Here is a 22,773-nt window from a genome sequence, read left to right as displayed (position 1 = left end):
GTGGTGGGGGGGAGCGGGGGGAGAGGGGCTGGAGCTCGCCTCACACTGACACAAGGCACCCACCTGGGGCCAGAGGTCTGGAGACTCTCCCCTCCCATCACCATTCTCACAGGAGGGGAGAGGGGAGCAAAGAGCCCAGCCGCTCCAGATGGCTCTTCTGCTCCTCCCCACTCCCCTCTCCTCCCTTCTGCATCTGGTCTGGGAAGGGGGAGGGGGGAAGAGCCCTGGTACCCCTCCAGCCTGGGAGAAGGAGTGGGGACCCCACTGCAAGCCCCTCCCCCTCAGGCCTTGGAGAAAGAGGGGTGAAGAGACCCAGTAAGAACTGACATGAGGCTGAAGGGGGCTGCTTGGGGAACTGATGGGGGCTGGGGAACAGGATTAATGCCTGGACATGGGACAGGCAGATGTGGGGGTGAGAGCTCCTGCAGCAGGGCCCCAAATCCCCTTAACCCAAACCTCTGGTAGAGTGGGTCAGACTGACAGTTGCACACACACATGGGGGAGGGGCACGGGGAGTTCAAAAGACCAAAACCACAATGGTGTCTTTCTTTATATAGAACCTTAAGATTTTGGGGGGGCCAATCTGATGATGTTGAGGGTCTGACTTGCGCTTTTTGATCTCTTATGGTTGGTAGTACTGGGAATGGGGACGGAAAAGGTTTCTCTGGAAACGCTGGGCAGGATTTGGGGAGTTTGTTCCAATCCCCACAGAATGCTGGACTGGCCCAGTAATGAGCTAAAGGGCTTCTCCAACCACCGCAGAGTGCTGCTGGAGTGATACAAAGATGGGATGGGGATGAATGGTTCAGACACAGGACAGTGTCTCACATGAACACCTCCAATAAATACTCTTCTCCCCAAATAAAGAAAAGCAGGACTTGTGGCACCTTAGAGACTAACAAATTTGTTTGAGCATAAGCTTTCGTGAGCTACAGCTCACTTCATCGGATGCATGTAGTGGAAAATACAGTGGGGAGATTTTATATACACAGAGAACAGGAAACAATGGGTGTTACCATACCAACTGTAACGAGAGTGCTCAGTTTCTCAGGGTCTGGCCAGGGATATTTTCTGTGCCATGAGTTAAGATTGGCTCTGGCTCCTCCTCACGTACCTCTCTCCATTGCCCAAATGGTCCTGGTCCCCTGCCCTTGTCTCGCCCCTCCCGGGGGCTGTTTGCAGAGAGAGGTATAAAGGGGCGGACCCAGCGGACAGCCAGGGTGCAGGGAGCCAGCGGACAAGGCTGTGTGTCTGCCTCACTCACCATCCTCGCTCTGCACCATGGGCAAGGACAGGCTGCCCGGTGGCCCGAACATCTTCCTCCTGCTCCTCTTCCTCCTCACTGGAGACACGTCGCCCACCACTGAACCGTAAGCTGCACATGCAGAGGGGGCTCGTGCTGTCTTCTCTTTTCTTTACTTCATCCCCCTCACAGCGCTGCCAATGCCACTCAGACCTGCCCTGCAGCCCCCCTGCCATTCCAGTCCTGGGCTCCCCACACAGCTCTGCCAATGCCCCTCAGTCCTGCCCTGCAGCCCCCCTGTTATTCCAGTTTCCTTGCCTGTGAAGGAGAGCTCAGAAAAGTGTTGATATTTTCTCCTCTTCTTTAAAGCCAGTTTGCTTTCCTTGGCAGCCACAGACTGTGCTTGTTCCCAAAGAGAGTCAGTGACCTAGATTCCTGTCTGTCAGCACAGACCCTGGCTGTGGCACACTCTGCTGGAATATCCATCTGGGGCACTGCAAACAAGCAACTTGGCTGCAACCTCGCCTCCATTGAGGGGCCTGAAGAGGGCGCGTGGCCAAGCTCAGCCAGGAGCTGGGCAGACTCAGGGCATCCCTTTGGCAGTGTCGACTGGCAGAGACTTCCCCTGGAGCCCGGCATAGATTAGAACATTTGCCCTCCAGTGGGCACTCCCCTGTCCTGGGGGCAGCACCCCTCCTCGCTGGTGTACATGAGCAGGTACAATTTACAATGCCCTGATTCAGCAGGCGATGGATCTAGGGTTGATAACTTTCTATTTGCACAAAACTGAACACCCTTGCCCTGACCTCTGCCCTTCCCCCTCCTCCAAGGCCCCGACCATGTCCCTCCCCCTGCTCACTCCATCCCCCCTCCCTTTCTCGTTCACTCTCCCCACCCTCATTCACTTGCTCATTTTCACCAGGCTGGCTCAGGGGACTGGGGTGCAGGAGGGGGTGACAGCTGCAGCTGGGGGTGCAGGCTCTGGGGCGGGGCCAGAAATGAGGGGTTCAGGGTGCGGGAAGGGACTCCAGGCCTGGGTAGGGGTTGGGGTGTGGGGGGGTGAGGGCTTCGGCTGGGGGTGAGGGCTCTGATGTGGGGCTGGAGATGAGGGATTTGGGGTGCAGGAAGGGGCTCCCGGCTGGGGGGTTCAGAGTGCAGGAGGGGGCTCTGGGCTGGGGTTAAGGCATGCGGGGTAAGGCTCTGGGTGGGGCTGGGCATGAGGGGTTTGGGGTGCAGGAGGGTGCTCCAGGCTGGGACTGAGTGGTTTGGAGAGCGGGAGGTGGTTCAGGGCTGGGGCAGGAGGTTGGGGAATGTGGGGGGAAGTGAGGGCTTCAGCTGGGGGTGCGGACTCTGGGGTGGGGCTGAGGATGATGGGGTTGGGGTGGAGGATGGTGCTCCGGGCTGGGATTGAGGGGTTCAGAGGGCAGGAGGAGGATCGAGTCTGGGGCGGGCGTTGGGGGTGCAGGCTCCGGGCAGCGCTTATCTCAAGCAGCTTCTGGAAGCAGCAGCATGTACCCCCTCCGGCTGCTACGCAAAGGCTCGGCCAGGCAGCTCTGAGCACTACCCCATCCGCAGGCACCGCCCCTGCCGTTCCCATTGGCCATGGTTCCTGGCCCATGGAAGCTCTGGGGGCGGTGTTTGGGGCAGAGGCAGCTTGCAGAGCCCCGTGGCTGCACTTACACATAGGAGCCGGAGGGGGGACATGCTGGCTGTTCCCTGGGAGCCGTGTGGAGTGGAGGTTAACATGGAGCCTGCCAGCCCCGCTGCGTGGCGCCGCCAACCAGACAGTCAGCAGCCCGGTCAGCAATGCTGACCGGAGCCACCAGTATGCCTTTTCGACCAGGTGTTCCGGTCACCTGGTCACTCTAGATAGATCTAGTCCCATAACTCCAATGTCAGATCTCTTAATCCAATTCACTCCATATTGTTTTGAATTGCCACCCTGCCAGAAATTCTGACATTTCAAAAATTGATTTCATTGCAAATTGGAACACACAGTCCAAATTTTTCATGGAATGGAAATCCCAGAAAAATTTTATTCAGAAAATCTAAACACTTACCTTTTGATAATGTCAAAACATTGTACTGTAATATAAAATGAAAAGGAGTACTTGTGGCACCTTAGAGACTAACCAATTTATTTGAGCATAAGCTTTCGTGAGCTACAGCGAGCTCGCTGTAGCTCACGAAAGCTTATGCTCAAATAAATGCTCAAATAAATTGGTTAGTCTCTAAGGTGCCACAAGTACTCCTTTTCTTTTTGCGAATACAGACTAACACGGCTGTTACTCTGAAACCTGTAATATAAAATGTTGCACATCATAATGTATTATATTTAATATTCTATAACATTCATATCATAATATAAAAGTCAAAACATTTTTACGTTATTTAAATGAGAACGTCAAAACAATTCATTTAGACATTTTCCCATTCAAAATGTTGTCAAAATTGACACGCTCCTGCAAATTGTCTCCATTATGATGAAACTGCATTTTCTGACAGAAAATGGTTCCCTCTGAATTCTTTTGCCTCGTTCTGTTCCAGTCTGAGCATGTAGTTTCATCTGGTCAGACTTGTCTGCGTCTTGCACCTTTAAATGGACAGAAGACCCCCTCTGTGCTGCAGAAGCAGCTGCCATTTTGTGTTCAGTTGCATCCTGCAGGAGAGACCCCGCTCTTCTCTCTCCATCTGTCTTACCAAGACCTGCCTTTTGTCCTATCTCATTCTCTCAGTCTAGACGAAAATTTGTTCTTGCTGAAAGGGCAGAGGAAGAACACAACATGAGGCACTGTCACCAAGTCTATTCTGCTCTGTGTGAGGCATTTTATGCACATTTTAATGAAATAATTTGCATATATGTGAATACTTTGCATATGAGCATAAATTTAAGCTCATGGTCGACAAACCCTGCCCCAAGCAGAGGGGAGGAGGGCTGGCCAAGGAGCTCAACAACACATGGCCGCTATGGAAGGTCAGTGCTGAAAGGTCTCTGGGGGCAGAGCTGCTGGAGTGGTAAGGCTGCTGGGGCTGGAACTCCTGCAACGCATTGGGCTGTACAGATTGATGGGGGCTGAGGGGTTGTACAGGGGGGTAGTGGCGGCCAATATCAGACCCCTCACATTTAGGGTTACCATACGTCCGTATTTTCCCGGACATGTCTGGCTTTTTGGTTCTTAAATCGGCATCTGGGAGGAATTTTTAAATTTTAAAAATTCCTCCTGGGAAAATATGGACCTATTTAAATATCTAAAAACATCCGGGAGGGCAGCTGCAACAGCGAATGTTACCCCGCCGCCCTGTGGACTGTCCTCTTTTTTGAATGTTCAAATATGGTAACCCTACTCACATTGTGCTTTTGCCCCAGCCAGCTTCTGCAGCCTCTGCCATCACCTCCAGGCCACTTGCTCTGATCCAGCAGGGAGAGAGGAGGCACATGGCTACCTGCTCAGCAAATGCCACAGCTGCCTCTAGCAGCCATAAGGTGCAACTGCAGGAAACTGCCTGCTGCCTTCTTACGGCTCAGCCGTTGGTCTCTATTCTATGTAGGTTCTCATACTGTGCTAATCACTGCAGTACCAGCGAGCCTGCCGCTAGAGTGTTAAGCTAGATGACTGTCACATGTTGTTCCTTCTGTCATCCTCACCCCAGAGAGAGAAGTGTGTGCCGTGCAGTGTCTGGCAGAGTGGGTGTCAAATGCTACCAGAGCAGAAGGGCCGATTTCAGGCCCCCTTTACACTCACTTTGCACCAGGTGCCAGGCAGGGAAGAATCAGCCCCCAGCCTTTATTGGCTGAGATTGAAGATAGAGAGAAAAATCACACAGGGCTTGATCCAAAGCCCAGTGAGGGGAATGGAAAGAGTCCTATTGACTTCCATGGGCTTTGGCTCAGGCCTAACAAAGGGTGAAGAGGAATTTAATCAGAGCCAGGTTAAGGCTACTCCTACCTGACTTTGTCATTTTGAAATCTTGGCTAAGCAAGATGAACAGCCCCCCAACAGAAAGCTGGGTGTCCCAGGCGGCTTCATGCTGCTGCATGTCCAGCCTCCCAGCAGTGACGCTCTGCCAGCATCTCTGCTCTGAGTCAGCAGGCTGCAGCCTTCTGTAGTAGGGTTGCCAGGCATCCAGTTTTTGACCAGAATGCCTGCTTGAAAAGGGACCCTGGAGGCTCTGGTCAGCACTGCTGACTGGGCCATTAAAAGTCTGGTTGGCCACCTGCAGCAGGGCAGGCAGGGTGCCTGCCTGGTTTTGCAAAGCTCCCAGAAAGCTGCTGGCATCTCCATCTGGCTCCTAGGCTTAGGGGTGGCCAGGGGAGCTCTGCACGCTGCTTCCCTCCCTCCTCCCAGCGCTGGGTCCGCATCTCCCATTGGCCAGGAACTGCGGCCAACGGAAACTGCAGAGTGGCACCTGCATGCAGGGGCAGCATGGAGACTGCAGAGCCACCTGGCTGTACCTCTTCCTAGGAGCCAGACAGGCTGGCAGCTTTCTGGGAGCCTCCTGAGGTAAGCACCGCCCAGAGCCTGCATCCCAAACCCCCTCCCACACTCCAGCCCCCTGCCCCAGCCCTGAGCCCCCTCCTGCACCCCAAACCCCTCATCCCCACCCCAAAGCCCACACCCCCAGCTGGAGCCCTCACTCCCTCCCGCACCCCAATTCCCTGCCCCAGCCCAGAGTCCCCTCCTGCACTCTGAACCCCTCAACTCTGTCTCCACCCCAGAGCCCACACCCCAACCACCTGCCCCAGACTGGTGAAAATGAGTGAGGGTGAGAGAGAGTGAGGGGGGATGGAGTGAGCAGGGGTGGGGCCTCGGAGAAGGGGCGGGGTAGGGGGTATGGCAAGGGTGTTAGGTTTTCTGCCAAATAGAAAGTTGGCAACCCTATTCTGTAGCCCAAATTACTCTGTTGTTGTCATTGCTGGTGAGGGGCGAGCCAAGCTGGGTAAAGTCCTCATTAACATTTGAACTTGTAAGCTAGCACTTTTCATCCAGAGATCTACATGCACATTAAAGGGGGGCATAAGCAGCATCTTCAGGATCCCCATATGAGAAATGGGGAAACTGAGGCACAGAGAAGTGAAGCCCAGTAGCACACAGCAGGTCACTGACAGACCCAGGAATAGCAATGAGTTTTCTGGCCAAATCCCTGTACAGTAGGTCACTCTGCCCCTTTAGCACAATGGCCATTCCCTACATTCAGATGTCATCTCACACAGCCATCCTTACATTTGTATCTCTCCATTACTGAGGGCAGCTGGTGACACCTAGATCCACAGACAGCTAGAGAGGGGGTTAAATTAAAAGCCCTCATCCACACTCCTCTGTAACTGCCTGCCAGTCTCCATGGAGGTACAACAAGCATTTCATCTGAGCTCCCTTCCCGCTGTTCAGATAATACAGCGAGGGGCTGTGGGATACACAAACATCAATTAACAGCCTGGAACTTTTCAAGCCATCTCCACGCCCTGCTGGGAGCCTGAACAAACAGCCCCTGGACAGCAATCGCTGCTAGCACAGAACTAGTTCCTTCGCTCCAGGTGGTGTCCTAGGTTCCTGGCTGACTGAGCAGACCAGCTAGTATGTTACAAAAACAAAACGAAATTCACCATCCTGTATGTACAAATTACAGTGCGGATGGATGGATGGTTGGGGATTTGGCTGTCACACTAGCCCATGCCCTTTCATCAGTACCTTCTCTATTCCCCATCCCCGCCTCTCTGACCTGTGCCCTTCCCCTTCCCAGGCAGTACATGGTGCTAGTGCCCTTTCTGATCCACACCAACGTTCCTGAAAAGGTCTGTATCCAGCTGACCCACCTGAACGAGTCTGTGACGCTGAGCGCCACGCTGGAATACGCAGGGGAGAACAGGAGCCTGATCGCAGACGTGGTGTCGGAGAAGGACGTGTTCAAGTGCATCCCGTTCACGGTGAGTATCTGACTCCCACAGGGTTTATTACCTGAGTCTGTAAGATAGTGACAGCCTGGGACCAACCCCTGCAAGGCCTGACACCATCAGAAATCACAAACGGAGACAGGCTCAGGTAGGAGACATTCAAGGAAAACCACAGTTCCTGCCGGCAGTGCTGTGGGTGACTCAGAGGAGTGATCTTCAGTCGGTGCTGAGCTCAGTGCCCGGCACAATGCTGGGAGAGGCTCTGCTACAGGCTGTGGTGTGGCTGGCTTTGTTGGGTGGTTTTCTCTCTGAGTCAGTGCTGACCTTATGGCTGCAGCCTGGCCTCCCATTTCTCAGGGGGCTCCACAAGCCTCTGAGTGAGACCGGAAAGAAAGCCATGGAAGGAGGAGGTTACAGAACTTCCTCCAGACCATCGAAGTCCTTGAGCTCATCTTGTGCCTCTCCCGGGGGCCAGTCCAGGATTTCTCCCTGCAGCTCTCAAGGCTGGCTGCGGGGACAGTAGAAGAAAATGGACCCAGCACAGAAGTAATTAATCAGATGTAGCTTCCCGTTTTCCTCCATCACTGGGATCCACAGCTGGGGGGACACGATCACAGTCCATCAATCCCTTTGAGGAAGGAGCATAATGAGGGAAGAGAAATGACCCCCAGTCTTGGCAAGAGGCAGCACAAGGGGTGATGAGCACAAGGAAAAGCTGAGACTAAGACACTGGGGGAAGTTCTTAAGATATGAGCTACTGGGGTGGAGGAGTCAGAGACTCCTGGTTGGGAGGGGATGGCAGTGGGTGGCAGGAAGAGTCTCCTCTGGAGGAGGTGCTGGAGGCCCCATCATTGCAAAGATTCTGGCAGCATAAAGGAGACATTAGTGGGGATGGAGGAGAAGAGTCCTGCAAAACCAGGGTGAGGTGAGACTGGCAGAGCCTGGCTTTCTTTCCCCAGACCCCACAATCCCTGATTCTGGTAGGTATGTGGTGACCTTTTTGGTTGGGTTCCATGTGCAACTCCAGCCTCCAAAGGCTCAGTGCAGAGGAGAGAGTCTCTAAGGCAGCGACTCTTTTGCTGTTCTCCAGGTTCCAAAGTCCAGCAGCTCATCAGCAGCGTTTCTCACGGTGCTGGTGAAGGGGCTGACGCTGGAGTTCAGGAGCCGGAAATCGGTGCTGGTCAAGAACTCGGAGAGCCTGGTCTTTGTCCAGACGGACAAACCCATCTACAAACCGGGACAAACAGGTACAAGGAGTCGGGTGGGGAATTATATACAAGGCAGGAAATCCTCCCTGCTTCCCCAGAGACTCCACAACTCATCACCAAGTTAGTACGGCTGGCAGTAAACCTGCCTTTCCACCACCTCCCCGCTAGTCACTGAGGGGAGTGTGGTGCATGCGTCCAACCTTGCCATGTGTCCATGGATCATTGTATCTGGGCCAGGCATGCACACAGCAGCTGCCTCAATGACTGATGGTCCCTGTGTAAGTGGCTGCAGGTGTAACAGTGAAAATCTCTTCCTCTCTCAATCATGCCCTCTGCAGTTCTGTTTCGGATCGTCTCTCTGGACGAAGACTTCCGTCCTCTGAATGTGAAGGTAGGTCAGATCACTGATCAGTTTCCATGGCTGACTTGGTGAGTGCTGATGATGACCCCATTAAAGTCCTTTGTGAGTCCCGAGTAACTTATTTCTATAAACATCCTTCTAGAGCCGTAAAAGCAACTCGGTAAATCAAATAATCCCATCTGACCGCCCACATCTTCTACGTGGGGATCAGTTTCTGCCATGATTTACACTCCATTCTCCTTCATTGACAGTGTGTACATAGGACAGAATATGTCCCTTTATGGCACAATATGAATTATTATATTATATTACAATACTATAAAGCTGGCTAGTAAATGGTGGTGTAAAGTGGTGTAAATGCACCACTGCTCTCTACTGGTTGGAATCTGAAATGTACAATTGTGTGTCATAAGGCTACTACTTTGTTGCCACAGTGGTCACAGAAATTGTGAATTTCAATAAAATCCATGAAATCTTGGATATGGCTGTAAAAACTCATTTGATTAGCCCCCAAACCAAGTGGTGTTGTGACCTGGCACATGGGAATGCAGCCCCACTCAGGTTTGGCCTGTCTGACCTTCTCCATCTGTAGAGGGGTGGCCGGGCCAAACCTGAGTGGAACTGTGACCCCATGCTCCAGGTCCCAATGCCCAAAATGGGGAGTCGGGCTCAGTACTGCAGGACAGGAGCTGCCGCTGCAGGGTGAGCACAGCATGCCCCCCATCACCACCCCGGGCCTCCCCTTTCAGCACCCTCACTATACTCTTTTCATGTTGATGTAGTGCAAACTACATTATTTGGTGATCTTGCCATAACTTACCGTTTTTTCTCCCACACCGCTGTTGTGAAATTTACTAAAAATTTCTGTGCTGAAATCGTAGCCTTAGCCATAGGCCTTATGTTGCGAACAGCTAACATAGATTCTTCTTTGGATTCCATGGTTGAGGCCTGAGCAGATGGGTCAGAGTTCTGTGCCTTCTGCTGTTGCCATGAGTTTTGAAAGGCCATGGTGTATGGTAGAGTGACAGTCATGATATCAGAGATGGTCACAAAGTTGCTATAATGTGGAATCCCACAATGTTTTTCCAGAGTGACTGTTCAGAGACTAAATCCCTCTGAAGTGGATTTATGGACATCTACTAAAATAGCCAATAATCCTGGCTCCCAAATGGGATCCTCTCCACAAGCAGCCCAGCTACAGAGGAGATTATGGGGTTGCTTCCTGTCTGCTTCCTGCCTCTTGGAAATACCCCAAGAGGAAGTAGGATTAAAGAAATGTTTAGATGGGATGATCGTTGCTCTGAGATGCTGGGCCACATTCCGATCTCATTTGTACCACTGTCAATCTGGAACAACTCCATTGACTTCATGGGAACTGGAGTTGATGTGAGAGCTTAAACTGTGCATTAGTGCATTAGTAATGCCTTAGACTAAGACCAGTTACTGGGAGCAAAATTTGGCCAGTGAGGCTAAGCTGATTCTGAGATTGTCTTGGCAAAGATCTTGGGGAGGATGTTCGTCTTTCCCCTGGAGCAGGGAGTGGAAATTGTCCTGTTAGGATCATGTTGCCAGAAGTAAGTAAATTGGAAAAAGTCCAGAGGAGAGCAAAAAATAATAAGATGTTTCAAAAACCTGATCTATAAGGAAAGGTTGAAAGAATTGGGCCTGTTTAGTATAGAGAAGAGACAGCTGAGGGGGGACCTGACAATAATAATCAGATATGTAAAACATTGTTATAAAGGAGACAGTGATCAGTGGTTCTCCATGTCCAAGAAGTAATTGATTTTGTTGGCAACAAGAGAGATTTAGACTATAAAGTAGGAAAACCTTTCTAACTCTAAGGATAGTTATGCACTGGAACAGGTTACCAAGGGAGGTTGTGGAATCCCCATCATTGGAGGTTTGTAAGAACAGGTTGGACAAACAACTGTCAGGGATGGTCTAGGTTAACTTGGTCCTGCCTCAGCGCAGGGAATGGACTAGATGATCTCTGGAGGTCCCTTCAGGCCCTACATTTCTGTGATTCTATAATTCTGTCCTACATGATAAATTGCTCACAGTTGGTGGAGCTAAGAACCTCCCTCTATCTTCTGTGTTACATCTTAAAAATCATAATCCTCTGTTTGTGGCATCCTTATGGGCCCTCTGAATATAGGGAACAGGAATTCAGGGCAGAGGGAATGAGCAGCAGGGCAGATAAATCTCCAGAGGCAAAAGATGATCATTATTCTGAAGGTGAAGGAGCATGCTAGTGTAACAAGGAGATTCTGATCACTTCATCTGATCACAAGGAAACATAAAACTCTACCAGAGAAGTTAGTGCTTTGAACAGAATTGTAAAGAATAACTGTCAAAGAAGAAACCATTGGTCTCAACATGCAGAGCAAGATTGGAATAACTGGCTTCTCCAGTGCTTAATTTGTAACGGTGCTGGGGGCTCAAACAATTTTTTTTTTACTTTCATAAGTGACGCGGCAAGCCTAGAGATGCCTGGGCTATTTACTGCCAAGCCTAGAGGTGCGGGGCTATGAACTGCCAAGCCTGGAGATACTGGGGCTCAGCCCTGGCACAAATTAAGCACTGGGCTTCTCCATTTGATAGGACTGGAAATCAGAGACTTTCAGTAGTGGCTTTAGGAACATCCTAAGGGCCTGATTCCCCAGTGCCGTGCACCTTGCGGCATCATTAACACCAGAGCAAAGTGGGCATAAAACGTCAAATGAGGCTTGTTCTGTGTGCCTCACTTTGCACTGGTGTGAGTGACAGCACCAGGGGTGGGCCAGCAGTGAGTCAGGCCCTGAGGAGATCACTTCTGTCTTGTGGGAAGGCATGTGACTGGGCCTCAAGACCCCTATACCTGGCTCTATCACACCTTTCTGCACATTGTACACTGTGACCTAGCTGACCCGCCTCCACAACCTCACTGTGAGTTTGCATGTGCAGGAGCAGGGGTCCTTCAGGAGACATCCCAGCAGCAGGCCCCACCTGATGCTGCAGAGCAGGACACAGAGAATTGAGTTGCCACCTGAAAGCCCTGAAAACCAGCAACTTTCCAAAGGGCCTCAGTGACTTAGAAACCTAAGTTCCCTCCCCACTCTGAGGTACAGATGTGGGGACCCATATGAAAGACCCCCTAAACTTATATTCCACCAGCTTAGATTAAAAGCTTCCCCAAGGCACAAATTCCTTGTCTTTGGACGGTATCGCTGCCACCACCAAGTGAGTTAGACAAAGTTTCAGGAAAAGGAACACTTGGAGTTCCTGTTTCCCCAAAATATCCCCCCCCAAGCTCCTTCACCCCCTTTCCTGGGGAGACTTGAGAATAATATAGCAACCAAATAGGTAAACCAGGTGAGCACAGACCAGACCCTTGGGTTTTTAGGACACTAAAAACCCAATCAGATTCTTAAAAGCAGAACTTTATTATAAAGAAAAAAGTAGAAGAAGCACCTCTGTAAAATCAGGATGGAAGGTAATTTTACAGGGTAATAAGATTTAAAAACACAGAGGATTCCCCTCTAGGCAAAACTTCAAAGTTACCACAAAAAAAAAAAAAAAAAAAAAAAAAAAAGGAATAGACCTCTCTCTTAGCACAGGGAAAATTCACAAGCTAAAACAAAAGATACTCTAACACATTTCCTTGCTATTACTTACAATTTCTGTAATTTTAGATGTATCATTTCAGTAGAAGCTGGATTACTTGCTTGATCTCTCTCTTTGTCTCGGAGAGAACAACAAAGAGCACAAACAACCCCCCGCCCCCAATTTGAAAGTATCTTCTTTCCCCATTGGTCCTTCTGGTCAGGTGCCAACTAGGTTAATGGAACTGATTAATCCCTTACAGGTAAAGGAGGGATTTTATGCTACCCTTAGCTGTATGTTTATGACAGGGCCAGATTGCCAAAGGGATTTAGATGCCTAAAGATGCAGATAGGTGCATAGTGGATTTTCAGAAGCACGTAGGCAATTAGGAGCCTAACTCCCATTGGCTGTGGTGGGAACTAGGTATCTCAGCTCTTGGAAACTCCTCTAGGTACCTGTCTGCATTGTTAGGCACCTAAACACAGATCTGCCCCCAAGTCTCACTGAAAGTCAGTGGCTCTTTGGCTCCTAAGCCACAGAACTTGAAAGGTACATAGGTGCCTGACTCCCACTGAAATCAACGGGAGGTAGATACACAAGTCCATTTGTGGATCTGGCCTAAAGTGCCTAAATCACTTTTGAAAAAGGCTCCTATGATAAATGAAGCCGGGGGGGGTAGCTCCCTTTTATGGACACCCAGCCAGCCAGTTAGGTACAAAATCCGTTAGTAGCTGTTCTCTACTTGCTTTACCTGTAAAGGGTTAAAAAAGCCCATAAATAAAAGGAAGGGAGTGGGCACTTGAGCAAAAGAGCCAATGGGAAGGCTAGAACTTCTTAAAATTGGGAAAAAACTTTCCCTTTGTCTGTCTGTTGTTGTTCTCCGGAGAGAGCAGACACAGAGCAGCAATGCTCTACGAAGCTTTAAACCCGTTATGAAAAATCATCAAATCATACCTTGAAACTACTTATCTGAAAACCCAGATATGTAAGTAGATCAGGGAATGTCTAGGATTAGGTTTATTTCTTTATGGCTTGTGGACTCCTCTGTGCTAACCCCAGGTGCTTTTGTTTTGCTTGTAACCTTTAAGCAGGACCTCAAGAAAACCAATCTTGATGCTTAATTATTATATTTGCTCTTTTTAAAATCTAGCAATAGCCTATGTTCCAGATGTATTTTCTTTCTTTTCGTTTTTTAATAAAATTTACCTTTTTTAAGAACAGGATTGGGTTTTTGTGTCCTAAGAGGTTTGTGCATATATTGTTTAATTAGCTGGTGGCAACTGCTGATTTCCTTTGTTTTCCTTCTCAGCTCTTCCCTGGACAGGAGTGGAGGTGAAAGAGCTTGAGGGTCCCCGACAGGGAGGAATTCCCAAGTGTGCCTTCCTAGGTTCAAAGGGATTTTTTGCATTTGGGTCATGGCAACATCTACCCATCCAAGGTCACAGAGAAGCTATAACCTTGGGAGTTTAATACCAGCCTGGAGTGGCCAGTATTAATTTTTGCAATCCTTGCGGGCCCTCACCTTCTGCACTCAAAGTGCCAGAGTGGTGAATCAACCTTGACAGCTCCTAAGTCACTTGGGTGGGTTTGACATTTTTATCCTGAATCCTCTAAATGCAAAACGAAGTATTTAATTTCACAGCTGTGTTAAACTGACCAGTTCAGGCTCTAAAACATTAAAAGGCCCCGTTTCTCATTGAGTAACAGAGAGCAAGGGGCAGAGGGAAATGCAGAGACACAGAAGTCCCCTGAACAGGGTAGATGAGCTCAGTGCATGTCTGACCTGTATTTCTAACTCTGCTTTTCCCTGTTTTCCCCACAGTTTCCACTGGTCTTCATCAAGGTAAGTGGCAGATTGATTTTTACTCTCACGGCCACTAACTGAAAGCTGGGGCTGCTGCGGGGCTGGGGAGACTCCCGTGCTCCACAGCAGAGGGGGTGTGTAGTGCGGTGTTCATTGTGAATGGGTAGTGCGGCCACTAGGGGGCTCAGAGCAAGGAAGTAAGGGTGAGTCTGTGGGAACAGGAAATAGAGTCCTGCATTCACCCCACCCATTGGTGATCATTGGATCATCTCAGCATTGGATCACCCTAGAGATTTCAGTCCTCAGCTGCAGCGCAACATTGGAACCTGACCTGCAAAGGGGGAAAATGGGCCCGTGACCTTTTCTGCTTCTTTAGGTTGTTTAAAGGAGCCTGAAAAGGGTCTTTTGTGAAAGTGAGCCTTGGTCTGCACACAGATTTCATTCCAGTTTAACTGTGTCAGTCAGGGGTGGGATTTTATACCAAAATAGTTAAACCAGTGCAGCCGCTAGCATGGGCCCGGTTTTACCAACATAGAGGTGCCTTATACTGGCATAGCTCATTCCCCTTCCCATACAGAAATAAGCTATACTGATCAAAGGCACCTTTATCCTGGTATAACTGTGTCCACACTAGGGGATTGAACTCGTGTCATTACACCAGTATAGCTCAAGCAGTACAACTTTTATATGTAGACGGGCCCTATGTTTGTTATTTCTGCCTCTTTTTCCATTAGAAGTTCAGATCTTGTCCACCCTGGAAGTCTCTGCGGGCACAAGAGAACTAGAGAGTTGATGATATGATACGAGTCCGTGGCAGGAAAACTGAACCCCTCAGATGGGAAGGGATCTTTGGGATTCTAATATTATGTAGGGTTGTTTGTTTTGTTTTTGTGGCCAGCTGTTTAATTCCAATGATTAAAAAACTGTTGGGATAAAGGCTGTCTCTGTTGAGACAGTGTGACCTAGATAGACAATTGTGGTGGGACTCAGGAGACCTGGGTTCTATTGGTAACTCTCCCACCCTTCTACTGGTGACTTTAAGAAGTAAGCTCACTTCTCTCTACCTCAGTTTCCCCAGATGTGAAACAGGGATAATGATTCTGACCTCCTTTGTAAAGCGGGTTGAGGTCTATGGATGCAAAGTGCTAGGTATTTTTTTTTATTGTTATAATTGTTTCCAACTCCCACCCCTTCAGTTAAGATGTGGCCGCTCACAATAAATACATCTGAGATCTGGTGAGAAACCAGGGGAGATCAGATGTGGCATTCCTGCTATTTCTGAAGTTAAAACAACAAGCAGGGGTGCGAAAAAACACTTTTTTTTTTTCATGTGGAAAAAGCTTTCAGGCCTTCTGTCTATATCCATCATAAAGATGGCAAAGGCAGCACAAGCCCAATTATAAACCTTCTTTCCCAGCCTCCTCTGAGTCACATAGTCATTTCATCTCCAGATCCGCCTCACACTGGGCTACCCGCTTTTGACTTGACTTAAATGTGGGGCCAACTCTCAATAACTGCGCCAGCGCAGTGGGACTTGTCAGCTGAAGGTCCTTTCACTCACTCTGCCTTCGGTGTCACCTAGTGGGGTCTCTTGGAAACAGGGCCTGCTCTCTCCCCGTCAGCCATGAGAGGTCACTCCCCTCTGCCATGTACATTGGCCAAACTGGACAGTCTCTACGTAAAAGAATAAATTGACACAAATCAGACGTCAAGAATTATAACATTCAAAAACCAGTTGGAGAACACTTCAATCTCTCTGGTCACTCAATTACAGACCTAAAAGTGGCAATACTTCAAAAAAAAACTTCAAAAACAGACTCCAACGAGAGACTGCTGAATTGGAATTAATTTGCAAACTGGATACAATTAACTTAGGCTTGAATAGAGACTGGGAGTGGATGGGTCATTACACAAAGTAAAACTATTTCCCCATGTTTATCCCCCCCACCCCCACTGTTCCTCAGACGTTCTTGTCAACTGCTGGAAATGGTCCACCTTAAATATCACTGCAAAATGTTCCCCCTTCCCCCCCTCCCCCCGCTCTCCTGCTGGTAATAGCTCACCTTAAGTGATCATTCTGGTTACAGTGTGTATGGTAACACCCATTGTTTCATGTTCTCTGTGTATATAAAATCTCCCCACTGTATTTTCCACTACATGCATCCGATGAAGTGAGCTGTAGCTCACAAAAGCTTATGCTCAAATAAATTTGTTAGTCTCTAAGGTGCCACAAGTACTCCTTTTCTTTTCACATCTCCTGTTACTTGGCTCAGGGATAAAGTGGGAATGAAATAAATCCTCTCCAGTCAGTCAGTCACCTGGGGCTATCTGAAGTAAATAGACTTTTGATGGTAGCCAAGATACAGAGGAGAAAACAGATAGAAAATGAAAGAGTGTGAACATTAAACATGTTCCTGAGCAGTCTGGAAAGGGCACATCAAACTATATATTGCTTTTAGTTTAATCTCTTTGATGGTTTCTACTAGAGTTGGGCCTGAGCTGCAGAATTCAGAACCAGGTTAGGATCTAGTCACGTCAGACCTGGTTTGGTCCATTGCTTTGGCCTGTTAATAATCAATTTGTAATTAATAATACTCAGCTTTTACAGAGATGAAGTTTCAGATCCAGCCTTTGGACCTGCCTTCAAACTTGCCCAAAACCATACTCAGGACCTTGTCTAACTTATTCAGATTGGCTTCCCATATTCCCCACCCCCCATACATATTGTGCATTGAGTAGCAGCCCAAAACAACATATTTAAGACCAGATTAGTATTTCCATGGCCCATTGCCTTCCACATACCTGCATGGGGAGGGTTTTCTCAACCCCATAGGTAACTTGAGTATTTCAATCCTCAGCCAGACCAGTTGCCAGTTCTCGAACTGCAAATATAACATTAAAGCTTCCAGGCTTTAGAAACTCATCACATCCTGCTGTCTGTGCATTGGCCTCTTAGCCTTGCTCTCTCCCACCCTCCTTGCCCACTCCATATGGATGTGGGCATGTTGATCAGGTGGGCAGACAATGGAATAGATTCGGTGCTGGTATCTGGCTGTTTAATTACACACTGATTGCACAGGATTTGACAGGTTAATCCTTACAGACTACTGGGAAAGTACAGAGCTGGCCACCAGGTGCCTTAACCTCAGCTATAGGAGAGGGAGATAATCGTATATATCCTGTATCTCTGCCAAACATTGGACTGCAACTGCCCTGCTCTGCAGCCTCATGCTGTGTAGACACCCTGCCTGTAAATGAAAGGTTAAGAGTCATCCTGTCTTATGACCTTGTGCTGTTCTCACCTCTAGGACCCGCAGAGGAACCGCGTGTACCAGTGGCGAGAGGTGGAGTTAAATGGGGGCCTCACCCAGCTCTCCTTCCCCCTCACCTCCGAGCCCATTCAAGGCACCTACAACGTGGTGGTGCAAAAAGAGACGGGGACCAATCTAGAACACTCCTTTACTGTGGAGGAATACGGTAAGAAAGGGTCCCACTCATGCTGGGGCGAGGGGTGTTGGAAGCAGGAGCAACTGTCTGGGATTCATCCATTCCAGGCACAAAAATCCAGTTCAGGATTGTCTGGGGTGTAGATGTGTGAAGAGTGATCTGAGGAATGGGCCAGGAAAACACTGGATACTTTAAGGGATCAGGATCTGAGCCCGCATCCAGTGGTGTGTAGCTTTCTCTTCAGCACCTGAACTGTCAGGGTCACTGTTCACTGTAAGCCTGGGCGTATCTGGGTCTGAATACAAAGGCCCATCCCTTGGGCCTACTGGATTTGGGCTGTGATTCCAGTCTCAGTACAATGCAGCTTTATTTTTGTGTAGGGTCTTTCCTACCAGTTGTGTGCAGTATATGGTACGGATGCAGAACAAGCTATGTGAATGCTACATTACAGTGGCACAGTTTGCTTCCCCTGTGCTCTGCCAATGAAACTGGCTTAACTCACCTCTCCTTTCTCCCCTTCTCCCATTCTGGTCTTCACACCTTTGTCCTTGCAGCCCCTGGCTCCCAGAACATCTTCAAATGTTCAAAATAAATAAATAAAGACACTTTGGCTGGAGATCAAGCCTGGAAAACATCAGCCTCAAAGGGCAAACTTTTGGAAGGTTTATGAGGAAAGGAAAATGAGGCCAGCAGGAGTGGTAGATTCTCAGAGAACCCATTTTGCAACCTTAATTACAGTGGTTGCCACTAATCACCCAAGGAGAGAGAAAGTACAGCTCTGTCTAGTCTAGGGAAATGTACCACTCCAGCCCCCACCCCGACCACTTGTGAATTGTCCCACAGAAATGCTTCAGCCACTTACATGCATTCCAAGAGCTTACTCTCAGCAAGCCTAAGAGCCAGCTCATTCTGAACGGGTTAGTAACAGTGGCTCCACGAGGCCTCCCGCTGCTGTCCGACAGGGCATTCTGAAATTTCCCAGAATCCACTGCTTCTGGGGTCTGTGCTGGGAACTGCAAGATACGTACCACAGGGCGTCGCAACTGAAGGGCTTTAAAGCAGTGCTCTTGTAGGCAAACCCGCAGAGCTCCGAACACCAGTCAGCATGGCAGTGCGGGCACTGTGACCAGCCTGTGCTCCAGCTGGGCCGATCTCACTGGTTCCAGTGCTCCAGTGTGACCTGGCTCTGGACAGACTGCCACCTCCTTGCTTCGGGTGCCTCTGCGTGTGCCACTCCAAGCCAAGCTGGCTTTTGCCTGAGCCTTATACCTACAGCAGCTCTTATTGCAGGGGTTCTCAAACTTGGGGGTTGGGACCCCTCAGGGGGTTACAAGGTTATTACATGGGGGGTCGCAAGCTGTCAGCATCCACCCCAAACCCCACTTTGCCTCCAGCATTTATAATGGTGTTAAATATATTTCAAAGGGTTTTTAATTTATAAGGGGGGGGTTCGCACTCAGAGGCTTGCTATGTGAAAGGGGTCATCAGTACAAAAGTTTGAGAACCATTGTCTTTTTGAGTTTGCTCTCCACTCCCCTCCACACACCCCCAGTCAATGTCTCTCTTCCATTATTACCCCCTCATTCAGTTAGTTCAGAACTCCTGAGAGAATTCACTTTGGGGCTGAAACTTGACATTCTAGTGCCCAGCCAGAAGGGGAATGCAGTCTGTGTACTCAGCCAGCAGGAAACAATATTTGCTTTTACCGTGTTATGAAACAGCTTTTATCCAACTCTTTTCATGCAGGGATAAGTTTAAAATGGCTGAACTTTCAGGGTCACATTCACTGCTGCAGTCCGTCTGCTTTGTACCACTCCAGCAGGGATGCAAAGTAAGCGGGCTTATGGCTGCTTTGCTTCACCGGAGCAGCACAGGAGCCAGAGCACACAGTGAATGTGGCCCTTTAAATCTGATGAGTGACAATGGTGCACTGGGGAGTCGGGCCCTCATTAGGTATCACTTACGTTGCATAGTTTGGAATACAGTCTCTGAAGCAACGACAGCCCTGCGGGCAGGGTTGGGCAAGGGGAGCGAAGGGGAGGGGAGCAGGGGTTACGGTGTCTTTCTCTTCAGTTCCACGGTCCCTGGCCGGATCCTCAGCTGGTGTAAACTGGCTCAGCTGCACTGAGGGGCATGGAGCTGTGGTGATTTATAGCAGGCTGAAGATCTGGCACCATGCGTTGCGGGGGGGGGGGGAGGGAGAGAGGCTGTGTCTGTCACTCAGTGGGGTAGTGACAGTGATGTACACGTGTTCCCTCTGCTCTGCTCAACATCTGGCCTGTCTGTCTCCCTCAGTGCTGCCCAAGTACGAGGTGTTGGTGAAGCTGCCCAAGAAAATCACCATCCAGGATGAGGAGCTGAAAGTGGCCGTCTGTGGTCTGTGAGTTTCAGGGTTTGAGTCACCGTTTTTTGTGCTCATCCACCGTTGCCTTCCTGCTGCTACCCCCAGAAACCAGAGCTGGAGAAGGCCCCTTGGGTCACTTTCTCTCCATCCCCAAGGGCCCTGGGCAGGATTGTTCCCTACTGTCTAGTCTGCATCCAGCCCAAGTTTTAAACATCCCAAGCAATGGGGCTCCTCCCCTGCCCCGGGAAACAATGCCTCAGCCCCGTACAGCTCCCTCTCAGAAAGGTTTTCTCCATTATTCAACCCAAATTTTCCCTTTTTTAACATCATCCTTCCTAATCAGACCCCCAAGTGCCTCCGTAAATTATCCCGGCCCCCCTTGGTGATGCCTCCTTCAGACACTTGTAGGTAGAAATTACGTCCCTTCTTAGACATCCCGTAACCAGACTTGCCAGATTTAACTCTTCCTTCCCTCCTCATAAATCCCTCCCTCCGGCTCCCTGCTCATATTTCTTGCTCTTCTCTGAACTCCCTCCAATTTGTCGATGGCTTTTGGGTAAAGAGGTGTCCGGAGCTGAAAACAGTGCTCCAGAGGTGTCGTGTAGCGTTGACGGGAGATGATAATCCCTCTCTATACAGCCTTAGTGTGACCCCACCTGGAAGACAGTGTTCAGCTCTGGGCCCCACAGCTCTGAGGAGACTGCACCTGGAATACTGTCCGCAGGTCTGGGCTCTTCCGTACCAGAAAGGTGTGGCCAAATGGGAGGGAGCTGGGAGAAAGGAAACACAACTGATTAAGGGGCAGAAGAGCCTGACTATCAGGCAACATTTCCTAATGGGGAGGCCTGCTGGGTAATGGAATAATCTCCCCCGGGAAATGGCTGGAACCCCGTCACTTGAGTCATTGGAAAACAGGACTAGACGAAGCTCTGGAGAATAGACATTAGGAAACCAGCAACAGAGTCCTCAGGGGTAATGGTATAAAGGGCCCCAAAAGGCCTCTTCTGCCTGACTCTGTCTCCCCGTCTAAGTACCTTGTGTCTCTTTAACACCTCTCTGGTTACAGATACACCTATGGGACCCCTGTCCCCGGCCTGGTGAATGTCCGTGTGTGCCGGAGATTCTCCCAGTCCAGGTCACACTGCTATGGAAGAGAGGCCGAGGCTGTGTGTGAGGAATTCACCAGACAAGTGAGTCCAAGGCCCATCCCATAGGCAGGAGGACTGTCTTGAGGAGGGTGATCTGTGTCTGTCAAAGGGGATTGTTAGACCTCAGCTGGGATTCTGTGTTCTGGGTTGGGCTCTGTCTCACAGGAGGGAGGTATTGGTTAGGAGGTGATGCCAGGGCTGGGGGATATAAATTATGAAGAAAAACCCCTCGGGTGAAATCCTGGCCCCATTGAACTCAATGGCAAAACTCCCATTGACATCTGTCAGATCAGGATTCACCCCTGGATGGATGTTTCTTCTAGCTGGGAAAGAAAAGACCCTGAGAGGTTTTTGTGTCTGTGAACGGGATTGAGATGGGGAGGGGAGCAGAGCAGAGGAGAAAGCAAGAGGGAACTTTAAGATCTGGGAGAGAGAGAGAACTCAAGAGGAAGAAGAAAGAGAGAGACAAGGCAAGGAGGTAAAGAGAATAGGGGTAGAGCAATAGAGAGAGAGAGGGAGACTATGAAGGAGAAGAAAGTAAGAGAGAGAAAACAGAAGTAGGTTGGACAGAGATAGGAGGAGGAGAAGAATGAGAGCGAGAACGAGAGAAGGAAGAAGAGAGCAAGATTGTGCATGGAGAACGAGAGAGGATTCCAAGGGTGGATAGAAGACACAAGGAGATTTATCACACTGATGGGAAGTTGCAGATCTAGGGGGTGTGATCTGAACAATCAGGGAACCAGGTGTGTAACTAGGAGAATTTGTGGTGAAATGCATCAGAGAGGGCTGCATGTTGGATAAGTCACTGGGACCAGAGATGCCTTGATTGCTTTGTTGAGGAAGAAGGGAAGAGAGGGAGTCAGGCCGGATCAAGCCAGTAAGAGGATGGGATTAAGGCAAACCAAGCAGCAGGCAAATGTCTTGGGTACTGGGGTCTATGTTCCTGTTCCACACAGACCTGAATTGTACAGGGATTTCCATGGTAATTTCGTCTTTGGCTCAGGCGGACGTTCGAGGCTGTGTCTCCAATGTGGTGAAGACTAAAATATTCCAGCTCAAGCGAAAGGGTTATGTGATGAAAATTGAGGTGCAAGGCAAGATCACAGAAGAGGGTACAGGTATGCATCATGCTGACCTGGTGGAGCTGTGGGGCCGCACTGCAATAGCAGTGGGTGTTGCAAGCCAGCACTGAAGGGCACTGGCAGAGCTGGACAACGTGGGGGGCAGCATTGGAGCATCTGGAGGAGCTGCAGGTCAGTGCATTAGTTCAAACCCCTCTTTGCCGTGTTTTCTTGCAGGGGTGGAGTTAACTGGGACAGGCTCCAGTGAGATCACAGGCACCATGAGCAAAATCAGCTTTGAGCAGGTGGACTCTCATTACATACCAGGGATCCCCTTCTCTGGGCAGGTAGGGAACCTCTGAGAGCCCAGGAAATTACCTGACACGAGTGTGTTTGTCTGTGGAGAATGAGAACGTGCAAATGGAAAAGGGAAAACGTGGGATGATCACAAACCACGGGAACAGGAGCCATCTCCCTCTGCCTCTACACATGCTGTGGTATCCTTGCCATTAGTGGGAATTGCAGCACCTTCCTCTGACCCCCTGGTGCTGTCAGAGTCAGGATACAGAGGAGAAGGCCCATTGGTGTGGCCGGCACAGTCCTTCCCATGTTCCCAATCACACACTCTGGGAGGACAAGCCACCTCCTCAGGTGGTTCAGACTCACCCAGCATGTTCGCACATAC

At 49.7% G+C, this 22,773-nt stretch overlaps 1 protein-coding gene across 4 annotated transcripts in view; it reads left to right on the top strand.

Moving 5' to 3' along the window:
* The first annotated feature begins 1,096 nt into the window (after positions 1-1,096).
* The window catches only part of LOC141974849 (alpha-2-macroglobulin-like), a 55,667-nt gene continuing 33,990 nt past the window's right edge, over positions 1,097-22,773 (top strand). For 2 of the 4 annotated variants that reach the window (XM_074934882.1, XM_074934868.1), the window contains exons 1-10: positions 1,097-1,370; positions 6,983-7,166; positions 8,224-8,380; positions 8,680-8,732; positions 14,107-14,127; positions 17,397-17,565; positions 19,831-19,915; positions 20,946-21,069; positions 22,031-22,145; positions 22,326-22,435. In XM_074934882.1, the coding sequence (XP_074790983.1) occupies positions 1,282-1,370; positions 6,983-7,166; positions 8,224-8,380; positions 8,680-8,732; positions 14,107-14,127; positions 17,397-17,565; positions 19,831-19,915; positions 20,946-21,069; positions 22,031-22,145; positions 22,326-22,435 (1,107 nt within the window). In that variant the 5' untranslated portion in view covers positions 1,097-1,281. Of the gene's footprint in view, positions 1,371-1,847; positions 1,961-6,982; positions 7,167-8,223; positions 8,381-8,679; positions 8,733-14,106; positions 14,128-17,396; positions 17,566-19,830; positions 19,916-20,945; positions 21,070-22,030; positions 22,146-22,325; positions 22,436-22,773 lie in introns of those variants that run through there. The other 2 variants (XM_074934876.1, XM_074934892.1) reach the window with 2 other exon arrangements.

The sequence above is a fragment of the Natator depressus genome, chromosome 1 (assembly GCF_965152275.1).
Source record: "Natator depressus isolate rNatDep1 chromosome 1, rNatDep2.hap1, whole genome shotgun sequence".
Lineage (NCBI taxonomy): Eukaryota > Metazoa > Chordata > Testudines > Cheloniidae > Natator > Natator depressus.
The sequence above is the reverse complement of the archived record's forward strand: the minus strand, read 5'-3'. Positions and strand labels throughout refer to the sequence as shown.